The sequence below is a fragment of the Cyrtonyx montezumae genome, unplaced genomic scaffold (genome assembly GCF_038088225.1).
Source record: "Cyrtonyx montezumae isolate F1298 unplaced genomic scaffold, pur_monq_1.0 scaffold_6, whole genome shotgun sequence".
Classification (NCBI taxonomy): domain Eukaryota; kingdom Metazoa; phylum Chordata; class Aves; order Galliformes; family Odontophoridae; genus Cyrtonyx; species Cyrtonyx montezumae.
In genome coordinates, this window is record NW_027072067.1 from 7,784,246 (window position 1) to 7,803,184 (window position 18,939).

Consider the following 18,939-nt stretch of genomic DNA (forward strand, 5'->3'; position numbering starts at 1 on the left):
TGACTGAACAGCAGATAAGTGTGAATCTTGTTGTGTCATTGTTAGGCAGAGTTTTCTCCTTCACACTGTCCTTCCTTATCATAAGTTCTTGTTTTGTCTATTTACAACTGTCTGCAATTAAGAACCAAGCTGCTGTAGCAGCATCGCTTAATGCTTAGACCTTCGGCTTTGCTCAAAAAAGAGGCTTATCTAAGTCAAGGAGGACAGTGGAAGCATGCAAAACCTTAGCATGGAAGCAAGCCATGTGCAGCCTTACTGGTAGTGCTCACTCGAACATATATATATTTAAATAGCGAGCACTTTAAAAACTTACATGTTTTAACAGTAAATAGCTGTTTTCATCAATATTAAATTTAGCCGTTGTCCCTTGTGGGCTAGTTTCTGAGATCTTAAAGCCAGCCTGAAAAACTGTCAGGGAAATAGCATTTTTGTTAGCTCGTTGCTTCAGCTCTAGTTGGGCAGATGACTATGCACTGATATTTTAACTTTAATGTATTAGCTTGTGGAGTAGACAGTTGCATATACTGATATTTTAGCTGCTTTTTTACAGATGCACCAAGGATGCTATTTGCTTGAGGCCAGGATTGTCCTTTCCCTTTTAAGTTTTGACATGTTTGCTTTCAGATTGCAGAGTTGTACATTTTAGCTTGAGCCTCTTAGGTCAGAATAAAGGGAATTTCCTACGAGATAAGCTCAGGGGCTTCGTTTAGAATGGTTTTGTATATATATTTGAGGGTTTTTGCTTTCTCTTTCCTTCCTTTTTTTTCTTTTCCATTTCCTTCCATTACTTATTCTCCAAAAGCTATAACATAATTCTCTCTTTCATTGTGTATTTTTGTTAGTTAACTTAGCTAAGTTAATCAAGTATAGCAATGCATTTAAATACATGAAAAGACTGTAAGGTCTTTATCTTGAGACATAAATCTTTCAAAAGAGTGATAGTACAAAAATGCATGTGTGGATTGTCTGTCAGACTTCTCCAAAGAATTCAGAGCAGAAATCCCTAGCTTCTGTCTTGGGTGAGGAGAGGCAGCAAAATGGATCCTGCTGACCAGCAGAACCCCAAGAGGGGGATGATTATGGGCATAGCTTCTTGCCACCTCTGGAAGCCCCACTGCTGGACCACGGCTGGCCTTGTTGGGGGCAGCAGTTGTAGTCTCTGATGTTATTCTACTGGAATTACCAGGGAGCAGTTTGCAGTTACAGCTCTTGTGTTCTCCTCTGAGCAAACCCAGACAGAGCCAAGGTTATTAGAATCTGCCTACATCACCTCAGTTGTCTTACCTGGCACGAGGGAATCGGGCAGGCAGGGACTATTCCATCCCCTTACTCTCCCAAACACTGCAAGTTACTCCTGTTCTGGTAACGGAGGAATTGAGGTACTTGGAGAACTACTTGGAGAGAAGTCTTGGGAAAGCTTGTTCTCTTGCATACTCAGGAAGACTTAAAAGTTTTTCCTTATATGATAACAATGTATTTTCTGAGGTCTGCATCAATATTCTTCTTCAGTTCCCAGTGCTATTACAGAAAAATAATAGGAAATGTCTGGTGGGAGGGTATAAAGAAGGCACACTCCTCTTGGTGGTGGACAGGATGGAATGCACGCGAACTGAAGCACATGGGACTGTGTGAGTGCAGGGAAGCACTGTGAAGGCTGTCGGACAGTGACGCAGGTTCCCCAGATATATTGTTGAGTCTGTCTTGGAGATTTTCAAAATCCAACCATGTGTGATTCTGGTTGTTGGTAACTCTGCCTGAGTAGGGTGGCTTAGCCTGGAGGTCCATTTCAACCACTGCCATTCTGTGAAACACGGGTACTGGTAATTGAAGCTCTGTCTCAGTACTGTCATGTGGTTAAACATACAAGAAGTGATTTTTGAAGGAGGCTTTGTATGTTTGTATAGTAAGAATGCTTTCAGATAACTGTTTTTGTAGAGGCACCAATAAAATGTGATTAAAATTTGTCACTCCTGATGTTTTACAGGTCTACCCTATCTCATACCTAAGAACCTCCATGAGTCCTCTTCCACGTACACAAAACAAAGAGGCATTGCTCGCTCTCCCCCTGGGCGTGACACTGACCTTTACAGTCCATTTTCATGATAACTCTGGAGATACTTTCCATTCGCATAATTCCTTACTCAACTTTGCTACAAACAGGTAGGTGTCTGTGGCAGGATTTAATTACAGAGAACACAACGCCAAATGTGTGTAGCCTGATCACAGCAAGGAACAGAAATTACTCTGAAGATACCAGTTGAAGATAAAGCTTGGACTGGGATTAGGAAAGAAAGAATTTCATCTCTGAGGTCTTCAGAGGCAGTGTAGAACTTCAAAGAGTTCCAGTTTGTAATCGATATTCTCTAGCAAATGGAAAGTTGCTCAGATAAACATGATCCCTTTTGGGGCCTTCTGGGGTGCATTTCTGCTCTAAGTGACTGAATCATCAGATTGCATACATCAGCAGCCTATATAAACAATTGATCTTATTAACATTTGCTTCATCTTGCCTCTCCTTTTCTTCTAGAGACTTTTTACACTGACTCACACCTTACATAAGATTTTCTGGTTCAGGGGCTGTCTCTTCAGATAAGCTTGTGCAGTCTTTGTGTGGCAGAGCCAAGCCTTTCACAAAATTCTGCTTTTTGCCTCAGAAACCATTAAGTATCACAATACAACCCACTTTAGTCATTAGTAAGCAGTCATTAATGCCATTACTATAACATCGTGTGTTTTGTGCAGAGCACATCATGGTTACAACTCAGATCATGATTAAAAAAAAAAAAAGGCATTGAGATCGGGGAGGGGAAAGAAGCTGAATGCAAGATTTTCTGTCCTACCTAAATGATCTGCAGAAATTTCTGAAGTTTATAGAGGTCCATGAGATAACAACACCACAGCTTCCGAGCTAGACGTGGCAGAGCCGCATCGGTGCAGGGCTGATAATTAGCACTAAACACAGAAGCATTGCTCATTAACCTCACGTGCAGCACTCCAGTGACCCAGCTCTATTACTCTCAAAGCTTTGCTGTCTTTGTGATGCTGCCAGGGTAGCAGTCCTTGTGCTGTGTATGCTTAAGTGCTCTGTTAGTGCATTTGGGAGTGCTGAATGCTAGGGAATATCAGAACTTGTAATCAAATTTGATTTAACTTTGTAAAGACATGGTTGGAAAGCTGCATGTAACTGATCTAATTTATTTCCTTCTTAGCTCCCTGAGAAAAAAGAAAAGAAACAAATAACCTAATTTTAAAATCATACATTTCTTAAAATTAGGGAAGAGTTTTCATACATCATTATAATGTCATTATTTCTTCAGCATAACCATACAAGAACTGAAATTTACCTCAGTAACATTGTTTTTCTGTTTTCCTTAATTTGTCATTGTTTGTTACAAGATAACCATCACAGTAAACAAGACATCCAACATCTAGAAACAGGGTTTGTATCTGCTACCTGTTGTAGGAATGAAGACATTAGCAAACTTGCCTTAAAAAAAAAAATAACAAAAATGCACACAACCCTTTTTTATTTGCGTAGAGATGACTTTGTACAGATTGGGAAAGGAGCCACAAACAACACATTTGTAATCCGGACTGTAAACATAGGCTTGACCTTGCTTAAAGTTTGGGATGCAGAACACAGTGGAATTGCAGACTATGTTCCCCTTCCTGTGCAGCATGCCATTTTTCCTGAACTCACTGATGTGATCGTAGGTGATGTCCTCTGCTTCAGTACTTCACTGATAAACCAGGAAGGTAAGTGGCATTTCGGTCATTCTGTTTGTGCAGCTATGTAACTGACATCAGTCTGGCTCTTTCTCAGGAAAACTAGATGCATAATTTATGATGTTTTCTCAGAATCAAATGTCACTGTTCTTGTTAATGATAAAAATAGCTTTGATCAGCTCTTCTAATTTTAATTGTACCATGCAATATGTTGCTTGTATGGAATTCATGAGCATCAGACTTGAGAGTTTTCCATTCTGTTGGCTTGAAAGGCTGGTATGTTTTTTTTTTTTTTTATGGGAATCGTGCAAAGAAGTTATCATGATGGTGTAACGTCGCTCTGTTTTTAGTTCTTAGTATTAAAGGCTTTTGTTGGGATAACTGCAAGTCAGTGTGTGTGTGACAGTCGTGCTGCCCATACAGTGGGTGTACACGTAAAGGCACCACATTAAGAGTGAAATGCCCCAGTGACATACATTTGTTGCAGTGTACGGATGGTGTCTTTACAGGCCTGCCAGGTGTATGGAGTTCTTCATCAAATAGTGTGCTTCAAATCCACGCCAAGACTGGTGTAGCTGTTGCAAGGGATTCTGGTGTTGCCACTATCTATTATGAGATTCCTGGATTACTTAAAACATACAGGGAGGTAAGGCATTGCTAAACCCCACCACAACTCCTGGAGTTCGTTTGCTTCAGCAAAAATACGTGCTGTGGATTTTTAGCTGTATTTAGAAATATACTTTGTATATATTTATATAATTTATATAGTTAAATAAAAATAGATACTTTCTCCTTCAGGAAGGATTTACATTTCTGTATGAGAAATGCTTAAGTATAGTTTGTAACCAGTAGACAGGAACATGTGATATGTCAAAAATACTGTGTTTGTCTTTTTTGTTTTTAATGATCTGTGTTAATATAATCTGAGATTAGTGGTTTGTGGTTTAGCTCACACTGTTCCTGTACTGTACATTTGATGGCTTGGTTGTGTCCAGATGCTAAACGCTTTCTAAGTAAGTTCAGGCAGAAATGCCAACAAGAGCCTTTAAGTTGTGTACTGTATTACTACGTACCACTGATCAGAACTATTTGGTTAAATTTCTTTTTGTACGTTGCAGTGATACTTTTGATTCATTTCACTGTATCATCCTGATGTAAGCACCAGACTTTTAAAAATTAAATTTGGACTTAGAACTTTATGCCCATTGTGTGGGGTGGATAGAAAAAAGAAAAATGTTTTACTAGCTTAAATTGCCTGGAAGGCAATTAATAAAATTAGAGGAACTTTGTTTTTTCATAAAGCCCAACACAAACTCTTCGGACCTTATCTGTTTTCTGTAGAAGGGTGTGTGCTTCACAGTCAGTCCAGTCTCATATTGCTTCGGTTACTTTCGCTAACATTTTGTTATCAGTACAACTTCTGTTAAAAAATATACTTCATCCTTTATTCAGATATTGATTAACATACCTCAGAGGACTACAGCAATGCATGTAAGTGGAGTGAAAAACAACTTACAAGGAGTTGCAGCCTCAAAAGTAATAGTTTTGATTGGAGAAAGGAATAAAAATTTGAAAGGTATGATTGAATAAAAATATATAAGCATGCCATATATATTTGTTCCATAATGCATAGTATGATTTGGTATATTCATGATATTTTTGAAGGGTCTGTGAAGCTGGTGTAGGAAGGTCTCATGGACTTCCAGTGCCTATCCAGATTCTGGGAGCTCTGGGAAGCTTAGGGCCATGTTCTGAGCCTATTACGGTCTCACTGCTAATGCAGTAAGGAGATAATGGAGGGGTTGGTTTTGATCATATTAAAAAAAAAATAGAAGTAAATATTCAGCCTCTTGTGTTTAATGCACTTGCCTTCTCAGTAAGTTAAGCATACTCAGGAAGGCTGGCAACTGCTTTAATATTTGAATTTTTTTAATGGAAACTTTCATTAATTAAAAGCCTGTAATACAGAAATAAGATAACATCTTGTGTCCCTAATTAGTAAGCTGTATTTTGCTAGATCATGGTCTCATTCTGTCTTAACTTCAACACTTAACACTCATTGAATAGTATTTTATTGTATCTTATGTACATTATTATCCTAGTTAAAAATATCTTGCTGGAAAGTGAAATATAAATCAAGACTGCAGGATCACATAAGTTATCCAGCAGGCATGTCTGAGCTGAAAATTCTGTACTTCATTCTTTCCTGTAACCAAATTATTCCTGTGACATACGTGTGTATATGAATTTAAACACACACACACACACACACACACACACACACACATATATATATATATATATATACATATATATATATATATATGTAAAATTTTCATTTACTCTCTCTTTGAGATTAGATTGAGATATTTTAAGGTTATCGTAACCTTGTGAAAGTAGCTGGAAATAACAGCAGTTCTATTTGGGAAGCTAGAAGAATAGCTTGCTGTTTCAAGCTATGGTTTTGCTTTATGGGGGAGCCCCATAACAACTTTTTTTTCCTTACCCTTAGGGGAGTGCTTGCCTGCTCAGATTGAAGCCATTGCTGAATTACAACCACAGTCCATTATCAGTTGTCATCTAAAATTTGACAGTGATGCATTTGACTTCCCAGCACGTGATATATTTATAGCAGAACCTGGATTTGATGCAGTTTCAGGTAAGATAAGATGCCATGCTGCAGGCAGCCACTTCGAATCCTGCTGCATTGTAGTCCAATTGCCCAAACAGATTTTCTGATGAAGCATCTGAGTTTTGTGGTGTAGGATCTCAGCTTCAGTGGGTCCCTAATGTACACTCTCATTGTTTAGTTTCAAGGCTTTTCTGCATATGATAATAAGATTGATATGTTTTCTGGAAATCAGTGACAGCCCATTCTGTGTATTTCTTCTTAACTTACTACTGTAACTCTGCAAAACTCTGTGATGTTGTACTCCAGCTGAGTAGTTTAAAAATAATTAATAAATAATGCCATGTATGTGGCTTGACTTAGAAAAGAATATCAGGCCAGATATTTGTTAAGTGATATGAAGTTCAATTTAAGTATACTTTGTTTCTTACTCTAAGCTGAGCTCTTCTTCTTCAGCTGCTTCAAATGAGCACTCCAGTGAAAAACATTCCAGAATTGGAAATCTTTGCAGTAATAAAGAGCTTGTAGCTAAATGCTTGTAGATGTGTTCTTGCTAGACATCAATACCTTTGCTGTATACTTACAATACAGTAGAAAACAGGGATAAGAAAAAAAACATGAGCTTTATCATCTGGATGTCAAGGATCATTAAATTTCACTGAATTATCCTCTGTAGAGTCAAATACCCTTTGTATTGGATGTTGACCTCTTAAAAGTGCTGCCACTGTCATTATTGAAGTGTAACTAACCTTAATGATATAGAATGAGAAAAGTAGGTTAAAAGTGAAAATCTGATGAAAGTGATATGTACTGCATTCTTTGGATTCTGCAGTTTAAACATTTCTGGAACTTATTGAGCTTTCATATTTTGCAACCTAGTGCTAAAGTTTTCTTAGAAAAGCTAGAATTCTTACATTCTCCAAAGCAACATGAACCAAGTCTTAAAAGGGAAGAAAATTACCAGATGCTGTGCAAATAGAAATAATGCTGTGAAAGTTTTCTACAAAATATGTGTTTCATAACTAGGATGATTTTTAGAAGAACCATAGTACCATGAACTGCATGGAAATGACATTAATTGTCCACTGAGTTAATCCTTACACCAGTTGTTTAAAACACTACTGTATGTTGCATAATAGTGTCTGCCTCTGGTACTTTGTTAAAGAAAGAAAATAAGAGTAAAGCAGTCAACTTAGCCAAGTTCTGCTTGTTATTTATGCTTGGACTCTTCCATACTGCAGGAGGGTCTTTTACTGCTCTTACCATGGTACTTAGTTCGGGGCAAAAATTATGTTGCTTTAGTGCCAGGACTGTGATGCACTGTGTCAAATTCACCCACCTATTCCTGATCTTAATTGAATCTTTCAGTTCTTCTGCAAAGATGTCATAGAGATCTCGTTCTGCATGGAGGGAGGGAGAAGAAAAGCAAACACCCAAAATCACCAGGAAGAGCAATTAACAGTCAAACTTCTTTTGGTTTTGTAGGACATTACACGTGTTCCATCACAATGCACAGGCTTACTGACAAGCAACTGAAGCATCTCAGTATGAGTAAAACAGCACTCAAAGTTACAGCTTCAATCCAAGGCAGTCACTTCTCTGGAGAACAGATCGGTGCTGAGGTGCCATTCAATCCTGGCTTTTATGCTGACCAAACAGAAATGCTTTTAAGTAATCATTACACAAGCTCTGATGTGAAAATCTTTGGTGCTACTGAAATTCTTGATACCCTGGAGGTGAGTATATTGCTGGAAAATACTAATCATAGTTGGAAATCATTTTGATCTGTTACATGCAGCTTTCTAACCAAATAGACTGCCACATTTACCATCTCAAGATTGTATTTGAGATGATTTGGAAATCATCATTTTTAATGTATTGTTCCCAATTTTCACTTCTGCTTCAAGATAGAAGCATGATAGGCTTGCCTTTGTGCTAGCTGGGATGCATTAACTAGCACTTAGACTGGGGAGCAGAAAATCAGCTTGATCCCTTGAGGCAGAGGTAGGTATTTGCCCACTGTTCACATAGCCCAATAGAATATGCTTTCTTGTGTTTGGCTGAGACCCACAGAAATAGCAGTTACTAGGGCAACCTTAAAAAATAAGAATCAAGTGATGCAAGTGTCAGTGTAACATTACAGTCAAGTCTTAGCTCCTGCTGAGAGATGGTTGCCCTACGTTTGTGGAACAGTGCTTCTCTGAAGCATGGCCTGGGAGATGGATGTGTGCTGTGCTTTCTCAAGCTGTCTTTTTCAGGTTGTTTTTTTCCCTTGGCAGGTGAAATGTGGATCACCAATGGTGAAGGCATTTGCAAAGGAGAAATCCTATGGGCTGCCTAGTTACGTAGTCTACACTGTTAGTCTGTCCGATCCAAGAGTTTCAAGCCAGGGATCCTTATCAACTACTCTGACTGTCTCAACTACCCTGACTGTCTCTAGTACTATGACTGACCAGACTATCACTATTCCAGTGACAGTAATTTATTTGACTGACAGAACCAGTGTACCAGTGAGACGTAAGTTTATCTCTAGACTTCAAGTGCCAGAATAAAAGTATAAATTACATTAATGATTGAGATGATGAAATCTGGTGTGTTAAAATCTTGAGCTGACAGGTCATGTTATCGTTGACATTCAAACAATTCACTGTGACCAGAAGACTTGAATGCTATTGTCTATTATAACCAGAGCTCAATATGTTTTCCTTTTGGGCCAGCCCAGAATACTCTGAAGTTGGCATAAATATCCTTGTGCTCAAGTATCCAGAAGTATTTTTTTGCTTTGCTTTTATTTATTCGTAGAACAAAACTGATTAGCAAATTGGGACTGAGGAGAATAAAGAACACTGCATATCACTGTCTTAATTAGTTACTGGTAAATTTTGAAGGTTGCATTATAAATAGTCATTTGTATTGAAATCATGCTAAGTTGATTAAATTTATTTAGGGTAACTACTCAAACTGAAAGAGCCAAAAGAGAGTAAAGAAATAATAACTATTAAAGCAGATTGGAAAGACAAGGTGTTGTCTTAACTTAATGTTGTCTTTTCTTAATTGGTTCTACAGATGGAGCAAGTCTATTCCAGCACTTTCTTGATTCTTATCAAGTAATGTTCTTCACACTTTTTGCACTATTAGCAGGGACAGCTGTTATGATCATAGGTAAGAGAATAAAAAATCACTAATATTTTTTTTATAACTTCATGCAATAAATTAGTAGTGAGATATAGAGGAGAAATTTCAGTACTAAATTATATTTTAAACAATGTCTTGCAGCCTATCATGCAGTTTTCTCACAAAAAGAACAGCACATGCATCCAGCATTTACCCCAAGGACATCTCCTCAACACAGCCATTAACAGTAAGCAGATGTTACCCAGTTATAAATGAACTAATTGATTAGTCTAGGTACTGCATTTGAATTAAGTGTAGGGCTGTACCTCTGCTAGTCTGTATTCTGAGTTAAGTGACAACAAGCATTCTGCCAGTTCCTTGAAAATTTGTTGTCAATCTCCCCTCCTCATTCCCCCAGCTATCCTTTTCTCCACCTGTCACATGCAGCAGCATTGGAAATGGGCATGCTGAAAGTCTGAGAATTCATGAAAATCACCAGGTGGCTAGAGGGGAGACCCACAACTTTGATCTTTTCAAGGGAGAGTAATCAGTGTCAGCTGCTGATACGGTGTGCCTGGAAGTAGGTGGCTGATTGTTCAATTCCTGTGACATCAGCTGAGCTGCAGTACATGCCACTTCTCTTGTGCTGTCAGCAAGCTGTGAGGTTCTGGGAACTGGGGCTCCTGTAAGGAAGGGCAAATGTTGGGGGGATGAAGGCCACAAAGCAAGGGAAGACTTAGTTATGTTGCACAGGAAACAATTTGTTACTTCACTGATTTTGATCTTGCAATCATGATTTGCCTGTATTGCTTGTTGCAGTATTGAAGAATCAGACTCTTTCAGGAGTAGGTAAAAAATGCCTATTTACTGCTAAAGTCTATAATGAACAGATGCAAATAATGTCCACTTTATTACAAATGCAGTTAAGGTGTTGGAGAGTTACAGTCCTAGTAGAAAAAATGTCTGATACTTCAGATAAAAGTTCAACTTGAAAGCTGTTTGCTGAAGTGAAATGTATTGTGCCCTCCTCAGAAAGCTTCATTAATTCTTTCATTCGAGTCCTTAATGAAAGACCTACAAGGTTTTGATACATATAGGATGTCTTTTCAACAGGCAGTAAGTTAAAAAAGGGGTCATTCAACTGTGAATGAGTATTAGACTCCATTGCCAAGTGTTTCAGCAGATGATGAGTGGCAGTTATTTTTTCCTACTTCCTCCACCTATCCTAAGTATGATTGTTTTTCTCATTTTCCTCTTTGTTTTAGGTTTCTCTGTATCACCTATGCTTTCCTTCAGCCCTCAGTCCTCAAGAAGGAAAACAAGCCCATCATCCATGCTCTGGAGCACTGATTATGGTTCACATTAGTGAAAACAGCACTCCTGTTGTGAACTCTAGGACTGAGGTGGAGTAGGGGGAAAAATTAGTGCCTTTAAGGATAAATTTCAGAGCTTCTGCAGTTTTGCTGTAACTCACGTAATCTCTTGAAAATAACCAGCTTTTTTTCTTATATTTAGAGCTCTTTGCATTTTCTTTATGTACTTCAGTTCTCTACAATTTACCTGCTGCTTTATGCAAAGGTGATGAGGATGAATGGACAGAGAGCAGTGTTCATGCTAAGCTAGCTTTCTTGCACTTCAAGCAGTTAGAAATTGTCTAAATGACAGCAACCCAAGTTTATTTACTCTTGCAAAAAGTAACTTTCTTTTTAATGAAACTTTTAAAAAGGGAAATAGAAAAACAGGTTAAATATGAGCAAAAACTATGAAGGATTGTATATTTCAAATTAGTTTCTTAATTTTGATTTAGACTCAGGAATGTGCTGCACTGATAAGTATTCTTATGTTTAGCCTTACAATGTGATTCATCATCATAACTTGCTGTTTAAATATTAGGAATGTTGGAACAACTGTGAATAGATTTTGAGGTTTTGTTTGCTTTGTTTTTTAACCAAAAAAAAAAGTTAAAAATGTCTTGAAAGTGTGGCTGCCATTGGGTACAGCTGCAGTGTTCCTGTCTTGTTACTGTTTAAGCACTTTCTTTGGCTTGGAAATGTGAAAGCATGTGCCTTCTAGGAGGATTTCTTCTAATAGTAAATACTTTTAATGGAAGGCAATTGTTTTACCTGTTTCTGATTAAAAGTACGTTTTATATTAGTTATTTTACATATAGAATTACCTCAATTAAAAACTGAGCCTCTTGTTACCACTAATTACCTGATGCACTGGAAAGTAAGTGGCTTATTTCATACTTAGAATGAGTGACCTTTTCAGTTGGTTCAATCTGCTTATCTCTGGTGTATTTGTGTACGTAATAATACACTCACATCCAGAATTAGTTTAAACTGCACAGTGAAACATGACTGATATGACCGGACTGAGGAATATTTGTACTCAAATATCCTATTAAGTGCACATTTGTAGATCTTTTAAATACAGTGCAGTGTTTCACTGCATAAGAATTTTTGATTTTTTTTTGATTGGTTTATTACAGCTTTTTTCCCTGTAAGGAAACAGATTTAAAATGCACAATTCAGAGTAGGTTAGAAAGTCTTCTGCTACATCAGGTGTCTGATCACTGTGCATCTTCAGACATATTTTTGCCTTCTAAGCAAGACAGTAGTTGAGGTATGGTGACTTGAACTTCTTTCCAAATTGATTGTTAACAGATTGGTTGAGGACATGTTAAATTATGTGGTCCTAAAATACTTCCCTGAGGACAGAAAAAAGTACCTCGGTTGGAATTCTTCATCTGGGAAATTATAACTACAGTAAATTTTAGTATGCAAACAGTATTTTGTAGCTGACAGATGAGGGGTTGTTTTCATATAAGTAGTGTGACAACGTCAATTGTGAATAATATTCCGGGTGTTCAAACTCCCCTAAGGACCATAGTGAAAGTGATCTCAGCTGTTCTAGTTCAAAGAACAAAATATCTCATGCAAAGTGTGAAAGTGGAAAGGTAGAAAAGCTTTTGACGGAATGGATTGCAAACAGTGCATGTTATGTATTTTTGGCTTCATACAATATTACAGAAAAGTGATGGCTGTTACGTATTATTCCGAGTCTTGTATAGTTTATTTTCTAGTTTTGGAAAAAGTGTGCCTTACATGCTACTGCTAAAAATGGACAATTTGGTTGTAAATAATCATTTGTTTCTGTGTTATTTAATAAAGGTTTATAAGATTCCTTTAGTATACTGCTGACAAACTTCCTTTGTTTTGTGGCTGCTCAGAACTTAGCATAGAATTCTGTTAGCTGCACTTCATCTTCTGTGTTTCACGCCCAACTTTTCTGAGTATATCTCTTTCCACACCACCAGTGCAACAAGCCATTTTCTCGTGCAAGTTTTTGTGTTGGCTTTGTTTTAAAATACATTTTCTTCTGTTCCTGGAATGAGAGGAAGATGTCCATCTGTGAATCTAACTGTATGGCTTAATAGTTAAAAGGGAGATTATGAAAAAAATAACACGAGACAGCATCAGAACAACTTCTGCATTAACGTGGATCATTGAAAGAAGTGCTGCTCTTACACTGTCATCGTTGTGTTTATACGGTAATTGAGTTGATTAACAGAGTAGTGTTATTAACATGTTATTGTGCATGTTGTATGAACTGTAGAGGTAAAATGCTTATATATAGAACATAGCTGGTGAATGAATGAAGCAAAGCTTTTGAATGTATGCCCTTACGAAAAAAGGTGAGTGGAAGCTAGTTGCTTCAATCTTAAATCTTCTTAAAGTAATGGTGTGATGTATAATGCACTGTGTATGTGTATATATGTGTCTATATATATCTATAAAACATAGTCTGTTAGGAAGTGGCTGAGAACACTGTCTTAAGTAGGTGTCCGTGGTATATCAACTGTCATATTCTTGCAGCCCCTTAATATCTGCATGATTTCTACAGTCATACTTTTTAACTTTTGTCAATAATGTAACGATTTTAGAGTATATTGACAATTTTTTCATCTATTATTTCTTGTTGAAAGCTTTTTCTTGTTTTCATTAAGTGTTGTCAGTTCCTGCTGAAGTCAGTGGAGATGGCTGAGGAATCAGCTCTTGCCCCTTTGCTTTCAGAGAAATGAAAGGGCTATGGACATTTTAAGGCTAGTGTGATAAACTTCTCAGAGACGCTCACAGGAAAGATTTTATTTCCCTATTCTTTTCACTTCCCATTCAGCATGCCAGTCCAGCACTGAATGTCCTGAAATTGTTCCAAGTGGTGGGGATACTTTGGCAAATGCCCACTGTTCATTTCACCTCTTTAGGCAAATAGCTGCAGTCTCCTGGCATGCATCTTTTATGAAATGTGATTTGCCACAAGAATCAGGGGGATGTTGAAATGGGAAAAAAATAAAATAAAATTGGGAAATGAAGAACTGGAATGCATCAGGAGCCAATTTAGTGCAAGAAGTGATGAGGCTTTTGACTTCAGACCCCTCTTCTGCTCTGTCAGCCATGCAGCAAATCGTGCAGCGAAGCACTGGGAGCAGCCGAGCCCCACTTTGCAGATCTGTGCCCCTCCTTCCCGCCACGGTGCGCTCAGCCAATCACAGCGGCCGTTGCAGGCGGCGGCTGCCAGCGCGTGCCGAGCTCTGAGGAGAGCAGGAGGCAGCGCAGGCGCTCCCTGTCAGCCCCTTTTCACTGTTGTAGGTTGGTTGTTTTTAAGTTGTAGTTGCGAGGAGGCTTGCTGTATATGTTATTTTCTGGTAATTGAAAATCGGAGTGGATGTGCAAAGTCATCTGAAAGGTACAGTTACGCTCAGCATTAAAAATGTCCACAGAGATTAGAATAAGAAGGTTTGAAAGCAGTTACGGTGCAGGCCCGGTCCCGCTGTGGTGTCTGTGTAGGGAAGGAGTTGCTGTTCGCAACCGTTCAAGCGCTTGGAAGGAGGGAAGTGTCAGGAAAGCACTTAAATTAGCAGCTCAAAGGTGGTACCGACGCATCACAAAAAAACAAGAGCACTCCTTAGTACTACGGACTATACTTGCAGTTTCCGAAATAGGTTTCTCAGCTGACTCAAACTTCCCCAGCTCTGTGTCTCCGTGAGGCAGCCGTACTGAGCGAGAACCTGCCAGCCCGACGCAGGCTGCTTCAGTGACAGATCTTTCCCGCAGATGCAGTAACCAGGTCGCAGTTGATTTTGGGCTGCCCGCCCGTGCCCGCACACGTGGGGCTGTCGCTATTGGCGCCGTTCCCTCGCGCACTTCCTGTTTGGGGGGGAGGGCGGGGGAGCGCTCCGTGCTTGTGCGCGGCAGTGCTGCTGGAGCCGCGTACGGCGGGATGTGCCCGGCTGCTGAGCGCTGCCCTACGCGTCGCCAGTTACACCTGAGCCTTTCGAGGCGGCGGGAACCTGTTAAGCAGTTTTAGGAGAAGGTTGTCTTAGCGGCTTGTTTTTAGCAGGGTGCTTGCTGACCTCTGTTTTTTAAATGTGGAGGTTGTGCTTTACAGGTATGAATCTAGCATCTTCTCCAATTACTGCATTTCCTTTGAGAATGTCCTGATGTTCTCCTCTAGTTGGATGCTAACATACCTCGAGGTATCTGCCTGGAAGTCATTCATAAATCTGTGGGCTTCTTAGTACGGGACACTCCAAAAAACATTGACACCTCCTCCTTCCGGTTTCCCCAGTTAGAGATGAGAGAGAGAGCTGGAGTGGCAGGACCAGCTGTGGCACATTGCTCAAGCTCTCTTCTCTGACAGTCTCCTACGAGAAAGCAGTCAGGTAGCATCCAGTGGAAGCATCTCTGATGCTGTGGACCCCATCAGTGTGTACCAATCACTTCTGGCAATTTCTTTAGATTGCTTTTTTTTTAATGTACATACAAGTTTGTCAGAAAGCTCTGCTCTGCCATGTACTGTAACAAGCTGAGTGTAGATGGGATTCTTGAATGCCGGGAGAAGCCTTTAGGAAAAAAATATACAAAAAAAACCACACGCAATAGTAAATATTGAAGGCAAACTCTTCATTGTTTTGAGAAAGCAGTAACACCCCAGGAGCACAGAGTCCCTTCTGTTCCACAAGTGCAACAGCCAGATTCTTACTCATGGGTGCTTACAACCTCTAGAAGCTCAGTCCTTACCTACAACAGTAAGAGCACAGGTTGTACAAATTTACATGGATATTAAGTCTTTTGAGTGAAGTAGTTATTGCTTATGTGCTTGTAAACTCCTGCCCCCTGTGTCTAGGCTTAGATCTGCATGCTGCTCGCATGGAATTATAACGTGCAGCTTACTCTGCCAAAGAGTACCAAGCAGTTCACTTATATAGAGGCAAAAGGGTGTGTGCAGCAGAACATATGTTCCCCTGGTTTTCTTAAACACACTGGCCTTTCCTTGCAGGACATCTCCAGACAGGAGATCCTCTGCCAGCAATACAGCTTCAGTATACCTACCTACTTGAGAGACTGAAATTTGATGTTCACCAGTAGCTTTCCTGGCAGTTTCTGCAAATTGCTGCTTGCCACACGCATTGTGCTGTCTCATCACTTCACTGTAGTTGTATAGAGGCACCCTGATTTATCAACAGTAAGCAGGAAAGCCCTTGGGATAGCATTTGGTTGACAGGAAAGGTATGTGAATACAGATGAGTTTTGTTTCTTTGAGTCTTTGTTTTTCCTGGGAAGGCAGCTAGACCTTTTATTAATGTATTAACTTTATGCAGCTATGTTAGTCTGTGTGATATCCGTGGTATGATTAAAACCATTCCTTTTCACTTCTTTCCTCATTGTCTCAGATTACAAGTCTAAGGTTTTAGCTGGCTTGAAAATTCAGTCACACTTCCTCCATGACACTGATGCTCTCATAAGAACTGTATCAACTTTAAACTAGAAAGAAAAGAAAAATTCATTTATTAAGTAATGATTATCTGGTCTTCATGCATTGTTAGATACTCTGTATGTTATGTTTTATTGGTTTATTATCCCTACTTCAAAAACGTTTGCGTTATTTTTAGTTTGAATGACTCCAGGTTCACTTTTCAGCTGTTAACTTCAACAGGAAAACTTCCTGGTGTAACTAGGCCTAAAATTCAGATATATAATTTTTGAAGATTCTTCTCTTGAAGCTTGCGGAATTAATTTCTCTTTTATTAATATTTATCATCACTATATTAGAGCTGAATTTGAAGCCTAGTACCACTTCCCATATTTTCCCTCATATCACTTGTTCTCTCTGTCTTCAGAGCTATTTTTATCACAGCTACTGTGTTTACAACTGCAGGTGGCCTGCTCCAGACCTTTTTGTATTAATAAACCATTTCCTGCAATTTATGTCTTCACAATTCAGCATGGTATCTTGTTTGTCTGTTTAGTGCACTGAACTCTCATTTCAAACCTTAAGGGTCTGTTTCACCATAATTACTCAATGGATTGCAAGATGAAGTTGCTATTTTCCATTTACAGACATAGTGTATGTGTGTTCGTTGTTTACTCAATCATGTTTTTGTGTTCTCTTCTTAGTTACTGTGTCACGTTTGGAGTGTTGTTTCTGTTTTGCCTAGTCCAAATGACTATTTTGCACCTCTTACTTTTTCATTTAGCATAAACAAGTGTATTTTTAAGGACTTGTGTGTAAAAATGTCTTATGATATTTTATTCATTTTTCTTCAATTTATCATAAGGATTATTTTTTCACTGAGTAAAAAATGAGGTAACGTGATTAAAGACCAGGATTTGAAGTGGTAGCCACAATCGTGCGCCCTTAATGTTATTTCTAGGAGCCATTCCTGTTGCTGTTGGGGTGAGACAACCATCTTCCACTTAAGCAGTGGAAAAATGTTAAGCATCTTAATGTTATATATCTTTATTTATAAATGTAGACTGCACTGATTCGGGTGTTCCAGTAGATAATGTAGTAAAAGGCTTCTTCATGTGCACCAGATAACAAACCCTTAATAAATGCCTGGGATTTTGGGAGACATCTCATGTACCATCCTTTTCAAAGGAAAAGAGACTAACCTCAGCAGAGAGTGTGGAGTTTTTTTTATATGTGCTACTGAGCTCGCATAACCAGTGTCATTTAGCAGGTGCTCAGCTTCTGCTACAGTGTCATCAGACTGAGTCTGCTGCGGAGCCTGGCTGGTAATAATAACCTCATGTGAAATGGAGTTGGAGACAGCACAATAAATTTTAGTGTCACTTATTGAGCAACACTTTGGATTTCTAGGGCAAATAGCAGGTATAAAGGAAAATCAAATGGGCTGAATAGAGCAGAAACAGAATATAGAAAACAAATCTGTAAATAAGCATTAGGACAATTACTTGAATTCTGATTCGTTTCCATTGAGGATGAATATAAAAATATTAAAGCGTTTTTAGAGGAAATGTAATGAACAATCAAACAATGGAATTAACTGTATTCTCTGTGAACATAAGAAAATATCAGAGGCAATGTGATCGATTTAAAGGAGAAAATGCTTTTAAGCAAGAATTACGATGAGTATAGCAGGAAGAGCAGTTCTCTGCGTGTTGCTTTTGGCAGAGAATCTGTTTGAGAACAGAGGGCATGTGGCCTAGAACTAGGCTTCAGTGATGAGGTCTAAATTGCAGCAGTTTCAAAAAGAATGTCCCAGTGTGGGAGATGTCTGAGCCAAAGAGCTGATTATTTAATTTCTAAAGCCCCTGATCAGTGTTTAGATGGCCATGTGGTGTCAACTGACAGTGGCCTGAAATCACATGACAGTGTGTCCTACTAGGGTCTGTTTTTTTCCTTTTCCTAAAGTGAGTGAGGAAAATCCACCTGCATTTATGAAGATCACAAAACACAGATGTCATCCACTGGGGTCCACTAAGGGGACGAGGGGTGGCAGGACAGGCCCAAAAGGGAGATGAGAGAGAAATAATAAGTAATTCTTTTTTAAAGAAAAAAAAAAGAATGGTTCCAGTGATTACTTCAATACCAAAGTTTATTGGCACTAACCATATAATACCTGGGCCCCAACTGGGATAGTAACTGGAGAAAATGATCAGAATGCAGCAGTTCCCTCATACAAAAGTGATGTCAAGTAAACTTTCAGGACTTCCAGCATCAGTAAGCACATCTGCAATAACAGAATAATGTGACATTACAGTATGCACAGTAGTACAGAAATTAATTAGGTACTTCTCTGTGTACTTTTCCATGATTTCATAAAGGAAAAAATGTGAAGTTGGGGGAGAAAATCTGAAAGACTGTTTGAATGATCAGGGAACAAAAAACTTCACAGTGTTTTCTGACCCACTAGTTATCTATTCCCAATTCCTCAAGCTAATTCTCAAATGAGAACTTTTTACAGTTTGTATATGGAAGCAGGACATAACATTAGCAGAGAGGCAGGCCAATAATCACTGCAAATGGGGCTTGAGGCTTTGGCTGTAGCAACAGCATCCGTAGTAATTGATTTTAAGCCAGTGCATGTTAATAGCTTCCAGTGACTGCTTTAAAAAAGGAACACAAAAATAAAAATGAGAATTGTCTGGATAAAGTCCAAT

The 18,939-nt window shown here is 38.8% G+C and overlaps 1 protein-coding gene across 2 annotated transcripts in view; it reads left to right on the forward strand.

Annotated features, from left to right (window-relative positions):
• Window positions 1-12,665, forward strand: part of NUP210 (nucleoporin 210) — a 57,216-nt gene extending 44,551 nt beyond the window's left edge. Inside the window, exons 31-39 of one of the 2 annotated variants that reach the window (XM_065749680.1) lie at window positions 1,985-2,160; window positions 3,539-3,756; window positions 4,236-4,372; window positions 5,179-5,302; window positions 6,239-6,385; window positions 7,841-8,091; window positions 8,635-8,872; window positions 9,422-9,517; window positions 10,735-12,665. In XM_065749680.1, the coding sequence (XP_065605752.1) occupies window positions 1,985-2,160; window positions 3,539-3,756; window positions 4,236-4,372; window positions 5,179-5,302; window positions 6,239-6,385; window positions 7,841-8,091; window positions 8,635-8,872; window positions 9,422-9,517; window positions 10,735-10,835 (1,488 nt within the window). In that variant the 3' untranslated portion in view covers window positions 10,836-12,665. Of the gene's footprint in view, window positions 1-1,984; window positions 2,161-3,538; window positions 3,757-4,235; window positions 4,373-5,178; window positions 5,303-6,238; window positions 6,386-7,840; window positions 8,092-8,634; window positions 8,873-9,421; window positions 9,518-9,631; window positions 9,880-10,734 lie in introns of those variants that run through there. The other variant, XM_065749681.1, reaches the window with a different exon arrangement.
• The last annotated feature ends 6,274 nt before the right edge of the window (window positions 12,666-18,939 follow it).